Source organism: Poecilia reticulata, chromosome 10, assembly GCF_904066995.2.
Source record: "Poecilia reticulata chromosome 10, P_reticulata-male-v2, whole genome shotgun sequence".
In the NCBI taxonomy this organism is placed as follows: domain Eukaryota; kingdom Metazoa; phylum Chordata; class Actinopteri; order Cyprinodontiformes; family Poeciliidae; genus Poecilia; species Poecilia reticulata.
In genome coordinates, this window is record NC_088839.1 from 9,358,433 (window position 1) to 9,377,538 (window position 19,106).

At 41.3% G+C, this 19,106-nt stretch overlaps 1 protein-coding gene across 5 annotated transcripts in view; it reads left to right on the forward strand.

Annotated features, from left to right (window-relative positions):
• The first annotated feature begins 7,760 nt into the window (after nucleotides 1-7,760).
• arhgef9a (Cdc42 guanine nucleotide exchange factor (GEF) 9a) overlaps nucleotides 7,761-19,106 on the forward strand; it is a 63,424-nt gene continuing 52,078 nt past the window's right edge. For 3 of the 5 annotated variants that reach the window (XM_008419625.3, XM_008419627.3, XM_008419630.3), the window contains exons 1-2: nucleotides 7,762-7,893; nucleotides 11,441-13,099. In XM_008419625.3, coding sequence (XP_008417847.2) covers nucleotides 11,522-13,099 — 1,578 coding nt within the window. In that variant the 5' untranslated portion in view covers nucleotides 7,762-7,893; nucleotides 11,441-11,521. Of the gene's footprint in view, nucleotides 7,894-11,440; nucleotides 13,100-19,106 lie in introns of all 5 variants that reach the window. The other 2 variants (XM_008419628.3, XM_008419629.3) reach the window with 2 other exon arrangements.

Genomic DNA, 19,106 nt, shown 5'->3' on the forward strand with positions numbered 1-19,106 from the left:
AAATACTCATTGCCTTTTGATTTGTGAAGCAATTGAATGAGAGCAATTTGATTCACTCATTATAAGGAGAGAAAAATCCACTTGACTTGTATATAATTTAAACCAAGCCATCACCCAGCTTGTAGCAATTAGGCATCCTTGGATTCTATAGAAATAGCCAGCAAAAAAAAGAAAAGAGTCAGATCATGCTTTTTTCTCTCTTTTTTTCCCCTCAACCTCTTTGCAGTTGTGTAAAGCAAAAGAAATCATCGCACAGGGTCAGAGTGTAACATTATAAAAATTGAACATTCTCCCATTCTGCAGAAGATCCTCAGGCTCGGGCACCTTGTAACGAAGATCCAATCGATGCTGGCAACCTTTATCACGTCTGACTCTAATGCTGCCCACATCGCAAAGTTTAATTCCTTACTTTCACATCAAATTACTTTTTAGCTCAAGGCGAATTTTCTCCCCCCCCCAAAAAAAAAGAGAGAGAAAACGGTATCTCTGGTCCCAGCTTGAGCAGGACGGCTGTGATATATATTGACTAACATGGGACTGATGGCTGAATCCCAGGAGGGAGGATTCCTGGTTGCACATATCCAGGCCGAAATCTAAAAAAGTCTCTGCATGTGTAACTACATCTCCACGACAGAGAGAGCTCCCTCCCCGCCTTAGGCCACCTCAGTCATTAGCGCTGGTCCAAAACCCGGTAGCAGAGCACAATCCCAGCCCCGTTATCAGGTACGGTTGGAGGTTTCTCATTGAACCTGTCTTACAGTAGCCAATAATTCAATCGGAGAGCGAACTAAACCTCGAGGCTCTACCAGTTAATTAAAATCCTCCAAGCAAATTTGATCAATTTCACTTTATCAGTTTTGATAAGTTCCTTCGGTTTCATTTCATGAAATTTGATTCCGCTGAAAACCGTGTTTGCCTGTGTGGCATGATTCCTGAAATAGACCCTATTCTCCAATGCACGCTCAATCTGATTTTTAATAATAAAGGATTGCCTTGTAATACACAGTTCAACTTGAGTCAGAGCCGGTTTTTCAGCTCTTTTGGAAGAGCTGCAGTGCCATCATGTGGAGGATATCCATAACTGCAGCTTTTGAGTTTGAAACGCTTCAAAGAGAATGCTCAAACAACAGCAAAAATATATTTATTAGACCGTAAAAATCACGGCGATTTTAATTTAAATAAATCTGAAAAGACAATAATTTCTCATATGCATGTAAAGTTGAATAAGCAGTCCGCATTTCTTGATCAAGAAGGTAACTATTTGCAGTTTCAGTTCCCTCCTCTAGATGTCTCCCTTTACTCACTTGTATTTCTGCTTCAAAGACAAATCTGGAAAAAAAAGAGTGAAATTTTAATTAAACACAGTCTCATATTGGATCAAACATCTACTTAAATAGATTTATGAGATCCTGAGTGTGAAAACGGATAAATAACTAAATCTTGAGGGGTTTTGTGAAGACTGCTTAGTTAATTTGATCAACATTTGGATCAAGTGACTGAAGTATGAGGGTCTTTACATCCAGCTGGGAGACAATAAGAACCAAATGGAGCACACTGCGCATAATGAGATCCAGCATGATTTCCTCATAGTTTTGTTAGTTTTAAACTCAGTTATTTAGTTATTATTACGTTTTATTACTTTTTAAATTCTGCATTCTTCCCTTTTTCCTTTGTTTATTCCTTCAGTTTGAAGTTTCCTCTCTTCGCATTTTTCCGCAGTAAATTCAAAGTGAACTTTTGCATTGATAATCATGTTACTCTTACGTTATATTCATAAAAACTGAACCGAGCGAGTGCGAATCTGGAAAAGTTTGGAATTAGGACCTGAAAAATCCACTGAACCCTAAATCCTGTCTCACCCGGAGGATTTACTTATCGATCCGTCCCTGGTAAAAATATCTCCGGCGCTTGAATTCTTTAGCTGAAACCCCTCTAAACAGACACAATGATCCGGTCAGAGGGCAACATTCATCAACCAGATAAAACAGACAGCTCTGTTACAAAAAATCAAAAGCTTTTCAAAAGACAAATTAGCTAACAGGAGACAAGTTTGCTTTCAATCACAGAACTAATTGTCTCCTATCTCTCCTCAGATCCCCCGTCAGTCAGAGCCGACATTGTGTCCCACCGAGAAGACGACAGGACGATCAAAAAAAGAGAAAAGTTTTATCTCCTTTTGTTCTCAGCAGCTACATGTCTCTTCTCCTGACTGTAGTCCCACCCTTTATCACAAAGTCCCCTGGGTTCCCCACTCAGAAACTTCCTGAAGAGGCTGCCGAGACCGGCTGCTGCATTTTTTTTTGTTTTTGTTAGAGATGCTGACCCACAAACACAGCCAAGTTTGGATCTGCCTGTTGGTGCAGAGTTGGTGAGAGGGGAGTAAACATCTGTCTCATTGGATTTGGGATTTTTTTTTTCGTTTTTTTTTTTGAAGGCCACAAGAGAAAAAGCTCTGCTATATAGACCACACAAGCAACCACTGTTTACCCACCCCAAGTTTGGTCATGTTTGGCATATAGACACATAAGAGTATTTTATTTTTTCCAAGTAATGTAGATTTATGTGGTGTGTTCTGATTTAAATTCCTCAAAAATCTGCTGTTTCCTCCCTCGCTCTGAAACAGGAAGTAGAACTGTGGTTGTCTTCCGCTCGTCTTGTTTATTGGAACCCGCCTTCCTGTTTTTAGATTCCTTCTGATAAAAGCTGAAAATCCCCAGCCGAATCCCTAACACACACACACACGCTCACACACGCACACACACACACACACACACACACGCACACACACACACACGCACACGCTCAGAAAGAGACATGTTCTCTCTGTCCTCTCCTTCTTTTCGTCCTTCCCTCCTGCTGTCTCTCAGATAAGTTTGGTTGATAAGTTTTGTTTAGGAGGCATTCCTTTATTACGGAAAAACATGCTCCAGCTGTCGTCTGGGCTTCATTAGGTGGATGGGTTGAAAGACTCAAACTGATTGATTAACCCAAACTGATTGAGACTTGGGATCAAAGAGTCAGATGTCAAAGTGTGAACCAGTAGGATGGGTTCAGATTTGTGTGTGTGTGTGCATGTGTGTGTGTGTGGAGTGTGGTGCCCTGTGCAGCCAAGTCAGGAAGGTATGCAGGTCAGTCCAATGGGAATGTCAGGAATGTCAGGGTAACTTAGACTCTTTTCTGGTGCTACAGCCGACTACTTCTTTGATAATTATTTTTTTAATTCTGCAGAGTTAAATCAACACTATGCCGAGTCTATTTGGTCCTTATCACAACTGGTGTTAATTTAACTCTTTTCAGATTTATTTCAACAAGTTAGTTTGAAAAAAGTTATAACTACTACTCAGACTATTTTTTTAAAAATAATTCTGGAAGAGTTAAATTAACACCAATTCTGATAAGGACCAAACAGACTCGGCACAGTGTTGATTTAACTCTGCAGAATTTGTTGTGTGGGCAAGTCCGGACTTAAATGTGACAGAATATAAGACCACGTTTGGAGCATTTCTTGCCTTCAGCTCCCCGAGAGGAAGACGGGAATCAGGAATTCCTCCCAGCTCGAGCGCATGTGGTAAAATTCCACACTCCGTTTCAGCCCGAGTGTTCCCAAACACCTGCACTGAAAACAAGACTCGGCTGACCTCCCAGCTGTTCTCACATGAGTTTCCCAGCTCCTGAATGCAGTTCCCAGGCTTTAGTAAGCCTTTCATTTGATATCATAACATATCTGAGCTCCCCACCCCAACCCACCACCATCAGCACCACTACCCCCCCAACTCTCTTCTCCTCCCTCCCTGTCTGGCTGGCTGGCTTTTTCACGGCAGCCTGTTTTCACTCAGCAGCTTTGACAAAGACTGGTGAAATAATTACAGCTGGGCCCTAACTCAGCCAGTGTTTGTCTCCGATAATCTCCACTGGGCCTGCGGAGTACAGACCATGTCATAGGAAAAGGAGGAAAGGGTCGATTGTTCTGAAATTGAGAGGCCGATGACATCATTTCAAAGAGCTCTGTTCGGCATGTTCGACACTCGCATAGTAAATAGGCGGTGGAGTACACTCACCGTACGTCAACAAAACATGTTGATTCAGACACGCAGATCTTGGCGTCTTTCTCTGTCGATTAGTGACTTTGATGTGGGTCGCTACAGCTTTTGTGTTTCTCGGACGCTTGCTAGTTTGAGAAGTAGGTGTTCAATGTAGATATATCTTGAAAGTGTAACTTTGAGATGAACACCTGGCTTGAGGGAGCCAGGATGTCTTCTGTAATGGCTAGAGGACAACAGGAAGACTGCTCGGTCTTCAGAGGAAGTGAATAAACTTTAAAAACTGCTCAGCCTAAATCAGGCCATCTTACTAACGCAATTTGGGTTAGTACAATAATCCAATTTCATCAGCAAACTGCTAGAATTTAACCAATGTAATTAGTGGAACAATTGATATATGTTCGTAGATTTTAAATATTTCTGATGTAAATAATGTAAGTTTAACAACAAACTGATATAAGGTAGTTACATTTTTTAATCTACTTTTAAATCCACAATCAATCTACTCAAATAAGTTTGTTAGATTCTTAGTTATTAATCACATTCTGCTAATCAAATTTTTTTTACTGTTAAAAGAATAAAATGAGCTGGATTGCAATTATATTGATCAGCTTTTAAAATCTGTTTAAACAAGGTGACATCTGTACGATTTCCCTAATAACCACGAATAAGATCTGCTTTTAATTAGCTAAAACTGCCTCAGGAGCTCACCATGCTAGCATGTTTATTTTTAGCATTAGCGATAGCTAAGCTATCTAAAACTGGGAACAAACTTAAACTCTTGCTCCAACAAAATGCAACCGCACGTCTTATACACATTCTTAACTATTAGTTAAATGACATTCATTCATTATCCAAACCAAACTCAATCGCAAAACCTGTAATATTTATATTTTTCCCTTAAATCTGGATTTAAACAATTAAGGAGTGTCCAAGTTCAAGAGCTGCATCCTTTGGAGGACCAAATCTACCCGGTAGATGCTTTGAAAGCAACTTTGAAATTGGATTGTAAAACCTTCAGAATGACTCTTTCCTTTACCGCTGCACTAAACACAAGCTGGTTTAAATGTAGCTAAGATATGTTATTACTTCAAAGATTTATAATTTAACAATTTAATAAAATTTAAATAAACACCACAAGAATAAGTTTGAAATGGAATTAGACCAGAGAATACTTAGTAACCCTGAACAGGAGCACTTAGTTTATATACTTTAGATCAACATTATATTAGTTTTCTTTTGCCCTCTTTCCTCTTTTTTTCCTTTCCTTTGGTTCGTTATATTGTTTGTATTTCCTTTTAGTTCATGTAAAGCACTTTGAATTGCCTTGTTGCTGAAAATATGCTATATAAATAAAATTACCTTACCTAACCACCAGTGACTTTATGACTTTTTATTTTTGTGTTTCCATAATGAAAAGCATTTTGAAATGCCTTGTTGCTGGAATTAAACTTGATTGATTGAGAATGTTGAGCATAGCTAGCACTAGCTTACATTAAATATAAAATTGACCATGTGGCAAAACTTATTTAAAGCTGCTTACCTTCGGTGCCAATGGCATAAACCAGGCATTTGGGCTAAAGAAGTGGCTTAGTAATTTCGAATGTGGGTGTAAGAAGGGGAGCAAGGGAAGAATCTAAGACCAGAGAGCAATAAACAGTGAGTCACAGTTAAACAATGACAGAAAATGACCACATGAGCTCAAGCAAGACAAAACTGAAACTGCAAAACATTTTATCTGTTTGAATAATAAACCCAAACCACTATAGACCGTACACTAAAATGCTCCATCACAGAAAGGTCGTCGTCGCTGTAATATGCGGCGAGGGTTTATCGGGGAAGTGTGGCGTGTAAATCAACGCCTTGCCACAACTACCTTCGAACCCGTAACTGTGTGATAGCTGCTCCAAGGGACAAGGCAGGAGCGCAGAGCCTCTCCATGGGCAAGCAAGGGAAGCATGGACACCCGGAGATATTTACATACAGTCAGACAGACTTCCTGGCATTGTCAGGCCGAGAGCGTTGATGTCAGATCCACTCCTTCCTGTGCAGGAGGGGAGAACGCCATGCGATGACAATGGGCCCAAAACAGGACAAAGAGGAAATGTTTAAATTTAGGCCACCTCTTCCACCATCTCCTCTTTCAGGGCGATGGAGTGCTGGAGCTGTTTAGTTTTCAGAATTCCTTCAGTTCTCCCCCTGCTCCCTCCCTCCCAGAGCTCCCTCTCCCCATTGTACCATTTCAATAGAAGGATTTTCACATTCAGAGAAAATCCCAAAGGAATATCAGCAAGTGAGACCAGAGTTCAGTCAATAACTTGCTTTCACTGTCGCTTCAGAAAATATAAGTGCTTTTTTTTCTTTTTCTTTTTCTTTTTCTTTTTTTCTTTTTTTTTTATAAATCCGTGAACAAAACTTAAAGCAGCACCCAAAAATTGTGTGCTTCTAAAGCAGCAGGAAATGGATGGGAGATTTTCTTTTCAAGGAGACAAAAGGATAAGCAGAGGGTTAAAAGCTAATTTAAACTTCAAGTATGTATGAGGAGCACAAGGAGCAATGTTTACATTTCTTAAGCAAGTCATTTCTTTTTTCTTAAACTGAACTCAGAGCTCGTCTAAGATATAAGAAGAGCCCCCTGCTGGCCAAGGATACCAAGTAGGAAAACCCCAACTTCCAATTTAGACCATAAATAAATGAAACAAAAATAAAATAGCAATAAGCAATTAAATGAATAAAATAGTCATCACATATAATATTATTGATCATTTTTGCTGCTAGAAAGTGAACTGAAAAAAAAATACTTTCACAACTAGTGATATAACTTAAGTTGCCTTAAGTTAGGTCACTAGAGCCATGTGCATGTAGAAGCTCATCTTTGGTAAGGTGTAATTCACCTACGTAATATGTTGAAAATAAATAACAACAGGCCATGACATGTGGCTTTACTGGTGATCTGGAGCAAGTTTGATTGATTTAACAGACAATCCTGCTATAAAAAAAAAAAAGTTATAATGAGCACATTCAAGAAGGAATTTTGAATAAATATTTCAGTCCATCCATCCATCCATTTTCTTCCGCTTATCCGGGGTCGGGTCGCGGGGGCAGCAGCTTCAGAAGGGAGGCCCAGACTTCCCTCTCCCCAGCCACTTCTTCCAGCTCCTCCGGGGGAATCCCGGAGGAGCTATATAGTCAGTCTCTCTTGTTAATTATAACGCAAACAGTGTTAAATGTAGAATACAAAAATAAAAACATAAGCATGGAAAAAAATACAAGGTATGTGCTGTGCTGAAATGTAAGGTAGCAGAAGTGATGGGGGGCTTGTGGGGGCTGGGGACCAAATTCTGCTTAGGGCCTTGTTCAACTTTGTGCCGGCCCTGGCTGATAGGGTTAGGGTTAATGCTATTTTCGCAGAATTGTCTGGGGTGGTGGGGTGTGTATGTGTGTGTGAGAGCGAGAGACAAAGAGAGAGAAAGAGACCGAGTGTGTGTCTGCGTGTGTGTTTGCGTGAGAGCTTTATCACAAATCAGAGTTGTCGGCATCTGCAGGAGCTTTACGGGGCAAGAGTTCACGCGCTTCGTCTAAACTCGGGGAGTTTCTTCAGCTCTGATGAAAGCTGACGAAGTTTCACAGTCCTACAAACCAAACACATGTGAGCCGGGAGAAATAAAGGGAGTAGCTATCCACAATAATACATCCGCCTTTTTTCTTTTTTTTTTTTTTTTTTTTTTTTTTTGAACAGGCGGACTGAAAGTTAAGGCAGTGCCTGAGTTCACCCTCTGTTCAGGCGGTGTCTGACGACGTTACGGGACAGCAGCGGAGATGCCCTGTTGAACACGGCGGAGCTGTGCTGCGGGTGAGTCCACAGCTGAAACTTCATTTGTGAGTTTAATTTAGCTAAAATAAACGCGCTTCCCCGGGGTTTTAGTTTATTAATGTCTGTTAGTTGTAAAACTGTCCTCGGTAGAAACGGGACAGTGTCATTGCGTGGGGAGTGTAGTGAAGTAGGTAAATTGCGTCAACGAGAGTGTTTATAGACGCAACATTCCTGTGAAATAAGAACAAAAATTAACGCCCAAAGAAAACGGAGAAAAATACACTTACTGTATTTTTCTTGTTTAGTTAAAACTAAGTAGCTACGCAATAACTTTGTAACAGTGACAGGAAAAGACAGCCTGTGAGCACTTTGTAGCCATAGGCTCTAATAAGTGTACTACTACACATTACTAATGGGATATTACTGTATAATTTGAAATAAAGTTTATGAGTAGTAGCTGCGATGATATGTTTAGATTTAAATAAATTAAGTGTGTAGTTTAAAAACTGATTGAAAGAAGTTGTACCAGAGCCTGTCCAAATTAAATTTTGGGAATCCATTCCATTCAAACTATTTGTCCACCAGCCACCTCAGCAAATCTGCTTCTTACTGTTCGTGCTGGATCTTTATTGTAATAGGCACTCACCTCTGCTTGTTAAAAAATTAACCAGTGAGCCAACAATGACTTCCTTAAAGGAATTGCTCATATTTATTAAAAACAAGGTCTTTCTTACTCTTGAAACAGGAGATATTGCCTGTATTTTTCTTTTATATAAACGTTTTAGTTTCTAGCAACTAATCAAAACTGACCCAACAACAAAGAGGAGGTCTTACCATTTTAAGACAACTGCATTCTTAAAAGTTTTATACACTTGTAAGATTTACATTCTGGCTTTACAACAAACTATTTTTTTTTATTATTTTTTTTTAAACTGCATGAACCCTTTAGCCGTGACAAATTTGAAGCTCTCTCAAAATCACCAGCAAGTAACTCCAACCGGTTGAACAGTTTTTACACCAACAGTTTGAATAGTCGCACATTTGCGGTGAAATGTGACTTTGACAGATTAACCAAATATGAATTTTCCATTGTAATGTGCTGTGCAGAACCCATGCAGGCCGTGACTGGCATAAGTCTGAAGCCCACAAACATCATCAAAAGAACGGCTTTCCTCCTTTGTGATGCTTTGCCAAGCCCTTCCTGTTCCAGCAGCAGTTTGTTTGTGGGAATTTTTTATGCCCTCAGCTTTTGTCTTCATCGAGAGAAGTAAAGGGTATTCCACTGCCTGGACTTTAAAAACATACTTTTTGAAGCATTATCACCTGTGTCATGTTTGGATGCTTCAAATCAACCAGGACATTTTCAGGTTGATCTTTTCGATTTATCACTCTAAAGGGCAGTGCTGCAAAACTGCTCCTGTTTTCTAACATGTTTTAGGTTGTGCGCTGTCTAAATGTTGCATATGAATGGCTTCCACCATGTGCTGAGCTCTATAGATCTTGTTAGGACTTTACATCTTCTTACGTTTTTGATTTGGTTTGCTTCTCGGCATTGCTATGAGAGTTTCTTTACTTACATTTCTCTGAAGTAGCTATGTACATGAAAAAAAATCTTAGTTATCCCTAAATCTTTTGATAGAATAGACCAAGAAAGTTTTTGTATAAATTTACTTCCTTTGTTCTATAGTTTATGATACAGATAAACAATAAGTAAAAAGCTGCTTCTCTTAAGAGAGTCTTTCATTTAATTTGTTTCTTCTCTTCAAATCTTAGAAATCTTAAACCATTGTATTTAATTTGTGTTTTATTTGCTACACCAACTCAAAGTAGCATTTATTAAAAAAAAGGATACATGTATATATATATATATATATATATATATATATATATATATATATATATATATATATATATATATATATATATATATATATATATATCCTTAAACAATACATATTCAATCAGTTTTATTCAGCCTGGGATTTCTAATTAAAATAAAGCACAACCAATTGCCTTCAGGAGACACCTAATTGTTAAGCAGAGTCAAATTGCTTTCATTTAATCTCAGTTTCATTCCAGTTGTTCTCTGAAGGCCTATGAAGACGTTTTATAGAGAACATTTCTGAACAATAATCAGCATGAAGACCAAGGAGCACAGCTGACAGGACAGGGACTACAGAGTTGTGGAGTCGTGTAAAGCAGGGCCCAGGCTAGAAAACAATATGCCATGGAGCATTGCTTAATCCATCTTCCAAAAGGGGAAAGCGTGTGGTACACTTGCAAAGTAACCCAGATATGGTAGTCCACCTATGGAGGCATTAATCAGAGAAGAAGCCAGGAAGCCCATCTTCCACAGGGACGGAGAATCTGGAGCTAAATACAGGACAATCCTGGAAGAAAACAACTTAAGATCAAGGTGGAGATTTGCCTTTCAGCAAGAAAACAAAGTTACAAGAAAATAGCTAAACTCAAAACAGAGTTGTATGTTAGAGTGGCCCAGTCAAAGCTCAGACCTAAATCCAAATGGGAAGAAATAGCTATTTATTGATGCTCTTAAGACTGATTCTGCTTGATTTGTATTGTAAAGGAGAATGAGAAAAAATATATATTTTTTGAGGATAAAACAAAGCTGGTATCAAATATGCCAAGTATAGATTCTCGAGGGGTCTGAATACAAATACATGTAAAATTCCTCTAAAGAAAGCTGAAGCTTGTGGTTTTAAAATGACCAAATGATTTTGTATCAAACTAATATATGTTTCCATTCCTATTTCTATGACTGCAGAATTTGCATTTGTAGAAAACTTTGTATTTATTAAAAAAAATTTTTACCAGTAAACAAAACAAAACAAAACAAAACAAAACAAAAAAAGTTAAATGTAAATTGTGATATCCGGTTAAAAGGTCAGAACTTTGAAACTCATCCTTGCTTCAGAAGTCTCGCAACAAAAGCAACGTCTGCCGAAGGCCTCGATTATGTAAGGTGCTCCTCTATACATAACAGGGATTACCAAACAGGGGTAATTACCATGTGGACGGGTAGAAAGCATCATCATCATCATCATCATCATCATCATCATCATCATCATCATCATCATCATCATCATCATCATCATCATCATCCCCAAAAGAAGCTTATCTAAGCTGTGATGATGTCACAGCAGAAGCAGGTCTGAAATAACCAGACATCCCTGTAGTGAGTGTTTCCATGGCAACGCAGCCTCCCGGTTAAACGGGGGACTGTGTCTCAAATAATTACTTTGGATAATTGGTACCAAATATGATGGGGGGCAGGGGGGGTAGCTGTTGCTGACTTGAGGAACAGAAGTCCCTGTTTGAGAATCACAGTCTAACTCTCTCACTGTGATAATCTTCATATCAGGTGTTCCTGAATACTTGACCCTGGGTGAAACACAGTTGTCAGACTGATTTTACTCCCATATATTTTCTGTAATATCATTGGCATTCATTGCATGCATTTCCGAGTTCCTCTGTGTAAGTTAGAATTGAAGGAGCACATATGAAATGACAGTGTTGTCAGTTTAATGTCAGATTGCTGAATAAGAATGTGTTTTTGCTCCTTCAGGTGTTTGAAAAAAAAGAGAGAGAGAAGACCTAAACATGATGTTCACCGGAGCTGATAGCTGACACTGTAGAATGAGAGAGGATGGCGCAGACAGACAGCCCTGCCTCAGAGAGCAGCAACCCTAATGGGTTTGTCAACCGAGTGTTCAATGTTTCTCTGGATGTGGAGAACGAGACAGGCAGTGTTTGTATTCAGGAGACGGGGCCGGGGCCCGTGGAGGTGCAGAAAGAGAGCCAAGCTGCCTCCTCTCAGACCCCTGTCAAGGACAGACAGGAGGTCAACCGGAGGGCCCGTGCCACGGGGGGCATCTGGCGCATCTTAAACCGAAAGAGAGCCGTCCCTGAGCTGGAAAGGAGGCCCCACTCCATGATCCTCCCCGGAGAGGCTTCCATCCCTAAACTCTCGTTTGCAGACAAAGTTCGGTCTTTTAAGAAGCTAAAATCCCCCGCCGTGTTCAGAGGAAAAACAGGGAAGTTGTCCACTGCCAAGTTCACCAGCTCAGTGGACGAGGAGTCTTTCTGCCGTGACATCGGCACTCCGCAGCAGACCAGCAAGAGCACCCTTCGAAATAGAGGGAAGAGGCATTCGTATGCCGGCTACACGGTGGACTTTGACTGCTCGTTTGAAGACCTGGATCTGTCTGCGCCAATAGATGGCCTCCAGCCCGCTGTTACAGGAGAGACTGTTGTCCAGAATGGCTGTAAACTGTCTGAAAGAATTTCATACACCAAGAGAAGCAATAGCAACTCAAACAGCTGCAACAAAGTCAGCGCAGACTGTGAGGAGCCCAGTGTTAGGGGTAGCCCCAGAACCCATCACAGTGGAGGGAGGAGGCACAAGGATGTGTGGAGTTACCTGAGGAGGATTTCCCTCTTGGGGAAAAGTAATCCCGTGTACTCAGAGAGAAGCTTTGACTCTGAGCTCCCCTCGTTGGACAAAACCATGGACTCAGATTTTGGATCTGTAGACTTCGAGAGTGTCAGAGACTTTCAGCCGCCCCCCCCGAAACAATCGGACACAAAGGGACACTTTGGTGGTCTCTTTAAGTTTTTTAATAGTGTAGCAGAATCTGCCAGAAAATGGCGGACAACTTCACGGTCCTTCTCTCCTCCAGAGGGAGAGAAGACTCCGATGACCTCCCCGCGGGCCCCACAACGCTCAGTGGACAACATTCACAGTGTTTCTCTCACACTCCACAATGAAGGATCTTTAAAACCCCAACCAACAGAATTGTCACCGCTCGCTGCTCAACCCTCAAATCCTAGTAGCTTTGACAGTGAAACTCCAGCGCCCACAACCGGTGGACAATCCCCCAAAGTTGCCCCAAAAGCCTTTAGAGCTTCTTCAGGATCTCAAGCTGTTAATGGCCTTCAGAGCCCAGACAACGTGACAAACCACAAATCCACGGCAATTGTAGAGAATCATATTGAGGATTCAAGTTTAAGCGCGGAGGCTGAAGCTGATGCTGAGAGGGTTCAGCTGAGCTGCCTGTGTCAAGAGGAAAAGGTAGGGGGACAGAAAGGAAATGAGCAGGATTCCAGGGATACTCCGCTTGACTCCCACCAAGTACAGGAAGTGAATGTCCAATCACAACAAGGTGATAAAGAAAGCACAACCAATAGCGTAGCAGCCTCAGATTCTACTGAAGAAATTTTTAAGGTAAGGAACGAAAACCTGTAAAGTGCTGACAATAAATTTGTCAGAGAAGTTGTTTACTTGTTTTGTTAAGCTGTTGTATCTCTATTTCTTTAAGAGAATGCCATATCCGTGTGTAATATGCTGTGTATTTTTTTCCATAACCACATTTCATTGCAGGCATTTTTCACTTCATTAACTTTCCCAGAGGCATGTGTCATGTAATTACTGCACAAAAGCTAAAAAGTTCATTTATGTAACTGCCTTAACCATGGTCATTCTTCTGCTTATTAAAAAAAATCACCTGCAACCTGGAATATACAGTGCATCAGAGCTGCGACTTATATCTTTATGATACGGTCTGGAGTGGCTGAATGGATAGATATGAGACAGCAGCCCTGATGTTGTCCTTTTGCTCCATCTGTTGGAGAAAAGAGGTTACAGTAAATAAAAAAAAACAAAAAAAAAAACACAGCAGCATGTTATAAAAGTTTGTCCTTTCCCGTTTGGCCAGCTTTTTGTAGCTTGCAAAAGAAAAGCTTGCGTCTCCCACCGAGCATGCAGTGTCAGGCTGCAGCGGCCCCAGAGGTCCGTGACGTCAGCGCCTCTTAACGGCGACCGCCCCTTCTCAGAATTAGTCATCTCCCTCCTAGTCATCCCAACGAGTCAGGGCATGTTAGCTTCTGACTAAATGAGATATGACATCTCAATACTCAGCACACTTTCATAGGGGTTTATTATGCAGAGGCAAGGGCTTTAGGAGCCTTTGTTTAGGGAAAAGTGCTAATCTTGTGTCCCACAACCGTTTAGCAAGGTCCTGCGTTTACACCTAGGTGGGAATCAGATCTATACATGAAAGTTCAACTGAGTTCCTTTATTTTTTAATGATGTCCTTAAGCTATTTGTGCTTCAAAATTCAGTTTCTAAACCACTACTGCTTAAAAAAACAAATTCATATCATTGGGTAACTTATTTAATTTGGAGCACAGAAGCCTACACACAGTGTCTTGTAGTACCGTATTTTCCGCACTATAAGGCGCACCTTCAATAAATGGCCTATTTTAAAACTTTTTTCATATGTAAGGCATTATAAGGCGCATAGAATAAACTACGGTTGCCACCCGGGACAAGGGTCCCCGAGTACTTTATATACTAGCAGGGGCGGATCTAGAAAAATATCTATGAGGTGGCAAGAGGGGGGCAGGGATTTTTTCGGGGGTGGCAGCGTATATATATATATATATATATATATATATATATATATATATATATATATATATATATGGTTGATTAATCAATATTAATGTGGTATAGTTAATTATTTTTACGTCTTTCATTCTCCTGATAATTGATATGTATTATGTATTACTGGACTGGACAGCGCCTATTAGTCGCTATGTGATTCATTGTGTCCAGAAAACCATTTCATCCCAATACAGGACAAGAAGAAATCTGTCACAAAAATTTTAGTAGCGCCATCATCTGTTATTAGATATATCTATTAAATACGTCTTAAAATAAAGATTAGAAAATTGATGTTTGATTAATTCTCCATGATAAAAATCTATAAACAGTTTAGTTTCTGTTAGTTCTGTCAAGATGCAAGAAAGGGCAAATTTCTATTTATATTGGTCAATCGTTTTATTTTAAATATGCTGTAGGAGCCGTAGTTTGACGACTGTTATAAATATCACCACGTTTTGCGAACACAGGGGATTAGCTCAGTTTTTGTCGGTTGTTTTTTAGGAATAAAGATAAAATAAAGCTGATAAACAGGTGAAGAACCAAACTAGACAGAACCACTTCCGATTGTTTGCCAAGCCAAACATCCAATGAAAGTTCCACCAAGCCACTACTAAGGCATTGGGGTCATGTTTCTAGACACAGGCAAAACAAGGTTCAATGTCCAAACTTATTGATTGTTCTTGGTGATTTATTTTCCTCTTTCACCAAACAATTACAGAGATCAAACTTTCATTTGTTCTCATGCTACCACTCTTGCTCTGGTAAAAACCATCGGCCCCAAACCCAAATGCCTGCTGGTCCTTCGCCAGGCCCCTGCACTTATAGAAAGTGGACTGACCCACATTACTTCCTGTCTAAATTTAGAAAATAAATAAGAAAAATAATAAAACAAAAAATACATAAAATCAACAATTATCAACCTACAAATAATAGAAATTTAAGAATAAAGTAACAAAATTTAAATGGATAAAGAAATAAAGACAAAATAACTCCAACCACTTCTATTCCGCCTTTTCTCGCAACCGACAAACAGCTCAACGAGCAGAGAGAGCAGAGATTACCGATCAGGGGAATTAACACCAAAAAACAAACATTTCCCACACAAAAAAGTAGCAAAAACACTAAAACAGAACATCCAGTCTGTTACATTATGTTGTCAGGCTTAATGTCTATATTGTGATTATAAGTTTTCGCCTGACTACCGCGGTGGTTGATTAGCTGATTTAAACACCTGCTCTACTGATGACTTGGTGGGCGGGTTGTTTAGTGCTAATGGAACCAAAACACACCGAACTGCACAGCACATTTTAAGGTTATCAAAGTCAATACCAGGCCAGCAACAGTTGGGCTAGTATAACTGACCCACTGCTCACTTGTTCAATCCATCCATACATTTTCTTCCGCTTAGGAAGATTGCGGGTTGGGTTGCGGGGGCAGCAGCTTCAGAAGGGAGACCCAGACTTCCCTCTCCCCAGCCACTTCTTCCAGCTCCTCCGGGGGAACCCAAAGGCGTTCCCAGGCCAGCCGAGAGACATAGTCCCTCCAGTGTGTCCTGGGTCTTCCCCGAGGCCTCCTCCCGGTGGGACGTGCCAAAAAGCAGAGATGCGATCCTAAGACCACCAAAACGGATCCCCTTAACACCTCGGCTGCGCCTAGAAATTCTGAAGGTAATGAACAGAATCGGTGACAAAGGGCAGCCTTAGCGGAGTCCAACTCTCACCGGAAACGAGCCTGACTTACTGCCGGCAATGCGGACCAGACTCTGACACCGGTCATACAGGAACCTGACAGTCCGGTACCCCATACTCCCGGAGAACCCCCCACAGGGCCCCCCGAGGGACATGGTTGAATGCCTTCTCCAAGTCCACAAAACACATGTAGACTGGTTGGGCGAACTCCCATGCACCCTCCAGGACCTTGCTGAGGGTGTGGAGCTGGTCCAGTGTTCCACGACCAGGACGAAAACCACACTGCTCTTCCTGAATCCGAGGTTCGACTATCCAACGGACCTTCCTCTCCAGAACCCCTGAATAGACCTTACCAGGGAGGCTTAAGCGTGTGACCCCCCTGTAATTGGAGCACACCCTCCGGTCCCCCTTTTTAAACAGGGGGACCACCACCCCAGTCTGCCAATTCAGGGGAACTGCCCCTGATGTCCATACGATATTGCAGAGTCGCGTGAGCCAACACAACCCTACAACATCCAGAGCCTTAAGGAACTCTGGGCGGATCTCATCCACCCCGTGGCCCTGCCACTGAGGAGCTTTTTGACCACCTCGGCGACCTCGTCCCCAGAGACTGGAGAGCCCAACCCAGAGTCCCCAGGCTCAGCTTCCTCAACAGAAGGCATGTTGGTGGGATTGAGGAGGTCTTCAAAGTATTCCGCCCACCGGCCCACAACGTCCCGAGTTGAGGTCAGCAGCACACCATCCCCACTATAAACAGTGTTGGTGCTGCACTGCTTCCCCTTCCTGAGACACTGGATGGTGGACGCCTCGAAGCCGTAGTGAAGTCTTTCTCCGTGGCCTCTCCAAACTCCTCACCTGCCCGAGTTTTTACCTCAGCGACCATCCGAGCCGCATGCCGCTTTGCCCGCCGGTACCCATCAGCTGCTTCTAGAGTTCCACAGGCCAAAAAGGCCCAATAGGACTCCATCTTCAGCTTGACAGCATCCCTCACCGAAGGTGTCCACCAACGGGTTCGAGGGTTGCCGCCGCAACAGGCACCAACAACCTTGCGACCCCAGCTCCGATAAGCCGCCTCGGCAATGGAGGCACGGAGCATGGTCCACTCAGGCTCAATGTCCCCAACCTCCCCTAGAACGTGTCCGAAGTTCTGCCAGAGATGAGAGTTAAAGCTCCATCTCACAGGGGACTCCGCCAGACATTCCCAGCAGACCCTCACTACACGTTTGGGCCTGCTAGGTCTGACCGGCTTCTTCCCCCACTTTCAAACTGCGGCCTAGGGGGTCCTGGTGCCAAGTGCACATATGGACACCCTTATGCTTGAACATGGTGTTCGTGATGTTCAATGTTTTTTTTTTTTTTAATTAAAATGTTTTCCTCACCTGTGAAATCTGAAGCCCTTATTACCATTATCTATGGTTAAATAAACTGCTAAACATTGCGTCCGTTCTTCTGATTATTTGCGCGATTGTAGTAGTTTCCTGACCACCGATATTCCTGACTCAATGGACAGCAATGGCGCATGTGTGACTTACAGTAAATCACTTAATGAATCCATCAATGCTGCTGGTGCTCTGTCCTTCTCTCGCGCTCGCACTTCTCGCTACTTAGCAGTGGGTGTCAGGGTACATTGTGTTGCATTCAATGTTGTCGGAAAAAAGAGTTTCATGCACTTTATGTCCGATTTGCCATAACTATTTTTTAATTCATTGTCGCTAGCTGGGGTGTCAAGGCTCTCGTTGCCACCCCAGTAGATCCGCCCTTGTATACTAGGCTGCCCCAGTCATTGTTTTTCATGTCTATGGATAGGTGAGTCAAACTTTATTAACAAACCAGCGTTCTGACAACTATCCCAGCATGCACCGCCCGCTTCTTCTACGGAGAAAATGAAGTCGGCGGCTGCTTCCCGTAGTTGCTAGACCTGTTGTGGCTCAATATTGGTCCATATATAAGGCGCACCGGATTATAAGACGCACTGTCAGCTTTTGAGGAAATTTAAGGTTTTTAGGTGCGGCTTATAGTGCGGAAAATACGGTAGTTTTTGTTCCCCTTTAAAAGATTGCACATTTTATTAAGATTTTATACACAAAGTAAAGATTTGCTAAGCAGAAGGATAATTACAAATTGTTTTTAAATTGTTTTACGTTTACACCTCTTTAGTTTGACAGTCTTGGATAAAATCCCGTGGAGCCAATCCCTTGTAAAATCACCCAACTAGCAAGTAGAGTTAATCTCTGTGATATAATCTGAAAATAAACACAGCTTTCCTGTAAAGACTTTTGGGATTTCTTAGAGAATGTGAGTGAACAAACAGCGTCATGAGATTTAAAGCAGAAATAGGTTATGAAACAAATTCCCAGGTTTCAAGCAACCTGTGCTGTTTGAGCCGTCATCTGGCTGTCCACCCAAAATGAGAGTATTAATGAAGTAGCCAAAAGGTCCATGGTAACTATGGATAAGTGAGCAAATCTGTTAGCGACACAACTATTAGCCATGCACTTGTTGTCAAAAGAAATAATAATAAATCATAACCTTGCCTTTTCAGGTGTGCACAGATACACAGATTTTATCAGTAGCTTCATTAGACTATGAGATTGTAGAAAATTACTTAAATATTGATTGTCAAAGTGGATACCAATCGAAGCTTAAGGGGTTTAAGTTCTTGCTTGGCACAGCACTGTTGTTCCATCATGCATTCCCCATCAAAAGTATCTGGAAATAATTATTTATATGAAGTACACGCATACCTGCAGAAAGTCTTCATGCAGAATGAAGAGTTCTTTATTTATTCATATCTGATGTGCAGCTAACAGCTGCAGCAGACAAGACCAGAACTTAGAAAAACCCCCTGTGGTATGATGGAACATCTTGATTTAGTGATGTGTCAAAACATGTTTCCAAATCTAGTTTGAGAGCTGCAAACTAGACTGTAAAAATAGTTTTGTTTAGACTTTTTATCATGATTAAGTAATGAAATAAACCTATGCATTATTTACAACCCTTCTTAATAATTACCTCATGGTAAAAAAAAGAAAAAGAAAAGTGTTAGTCTGTCTCTTAAACTCAGTGGTTTTTCTTACCTGATTACCCACACATGCACT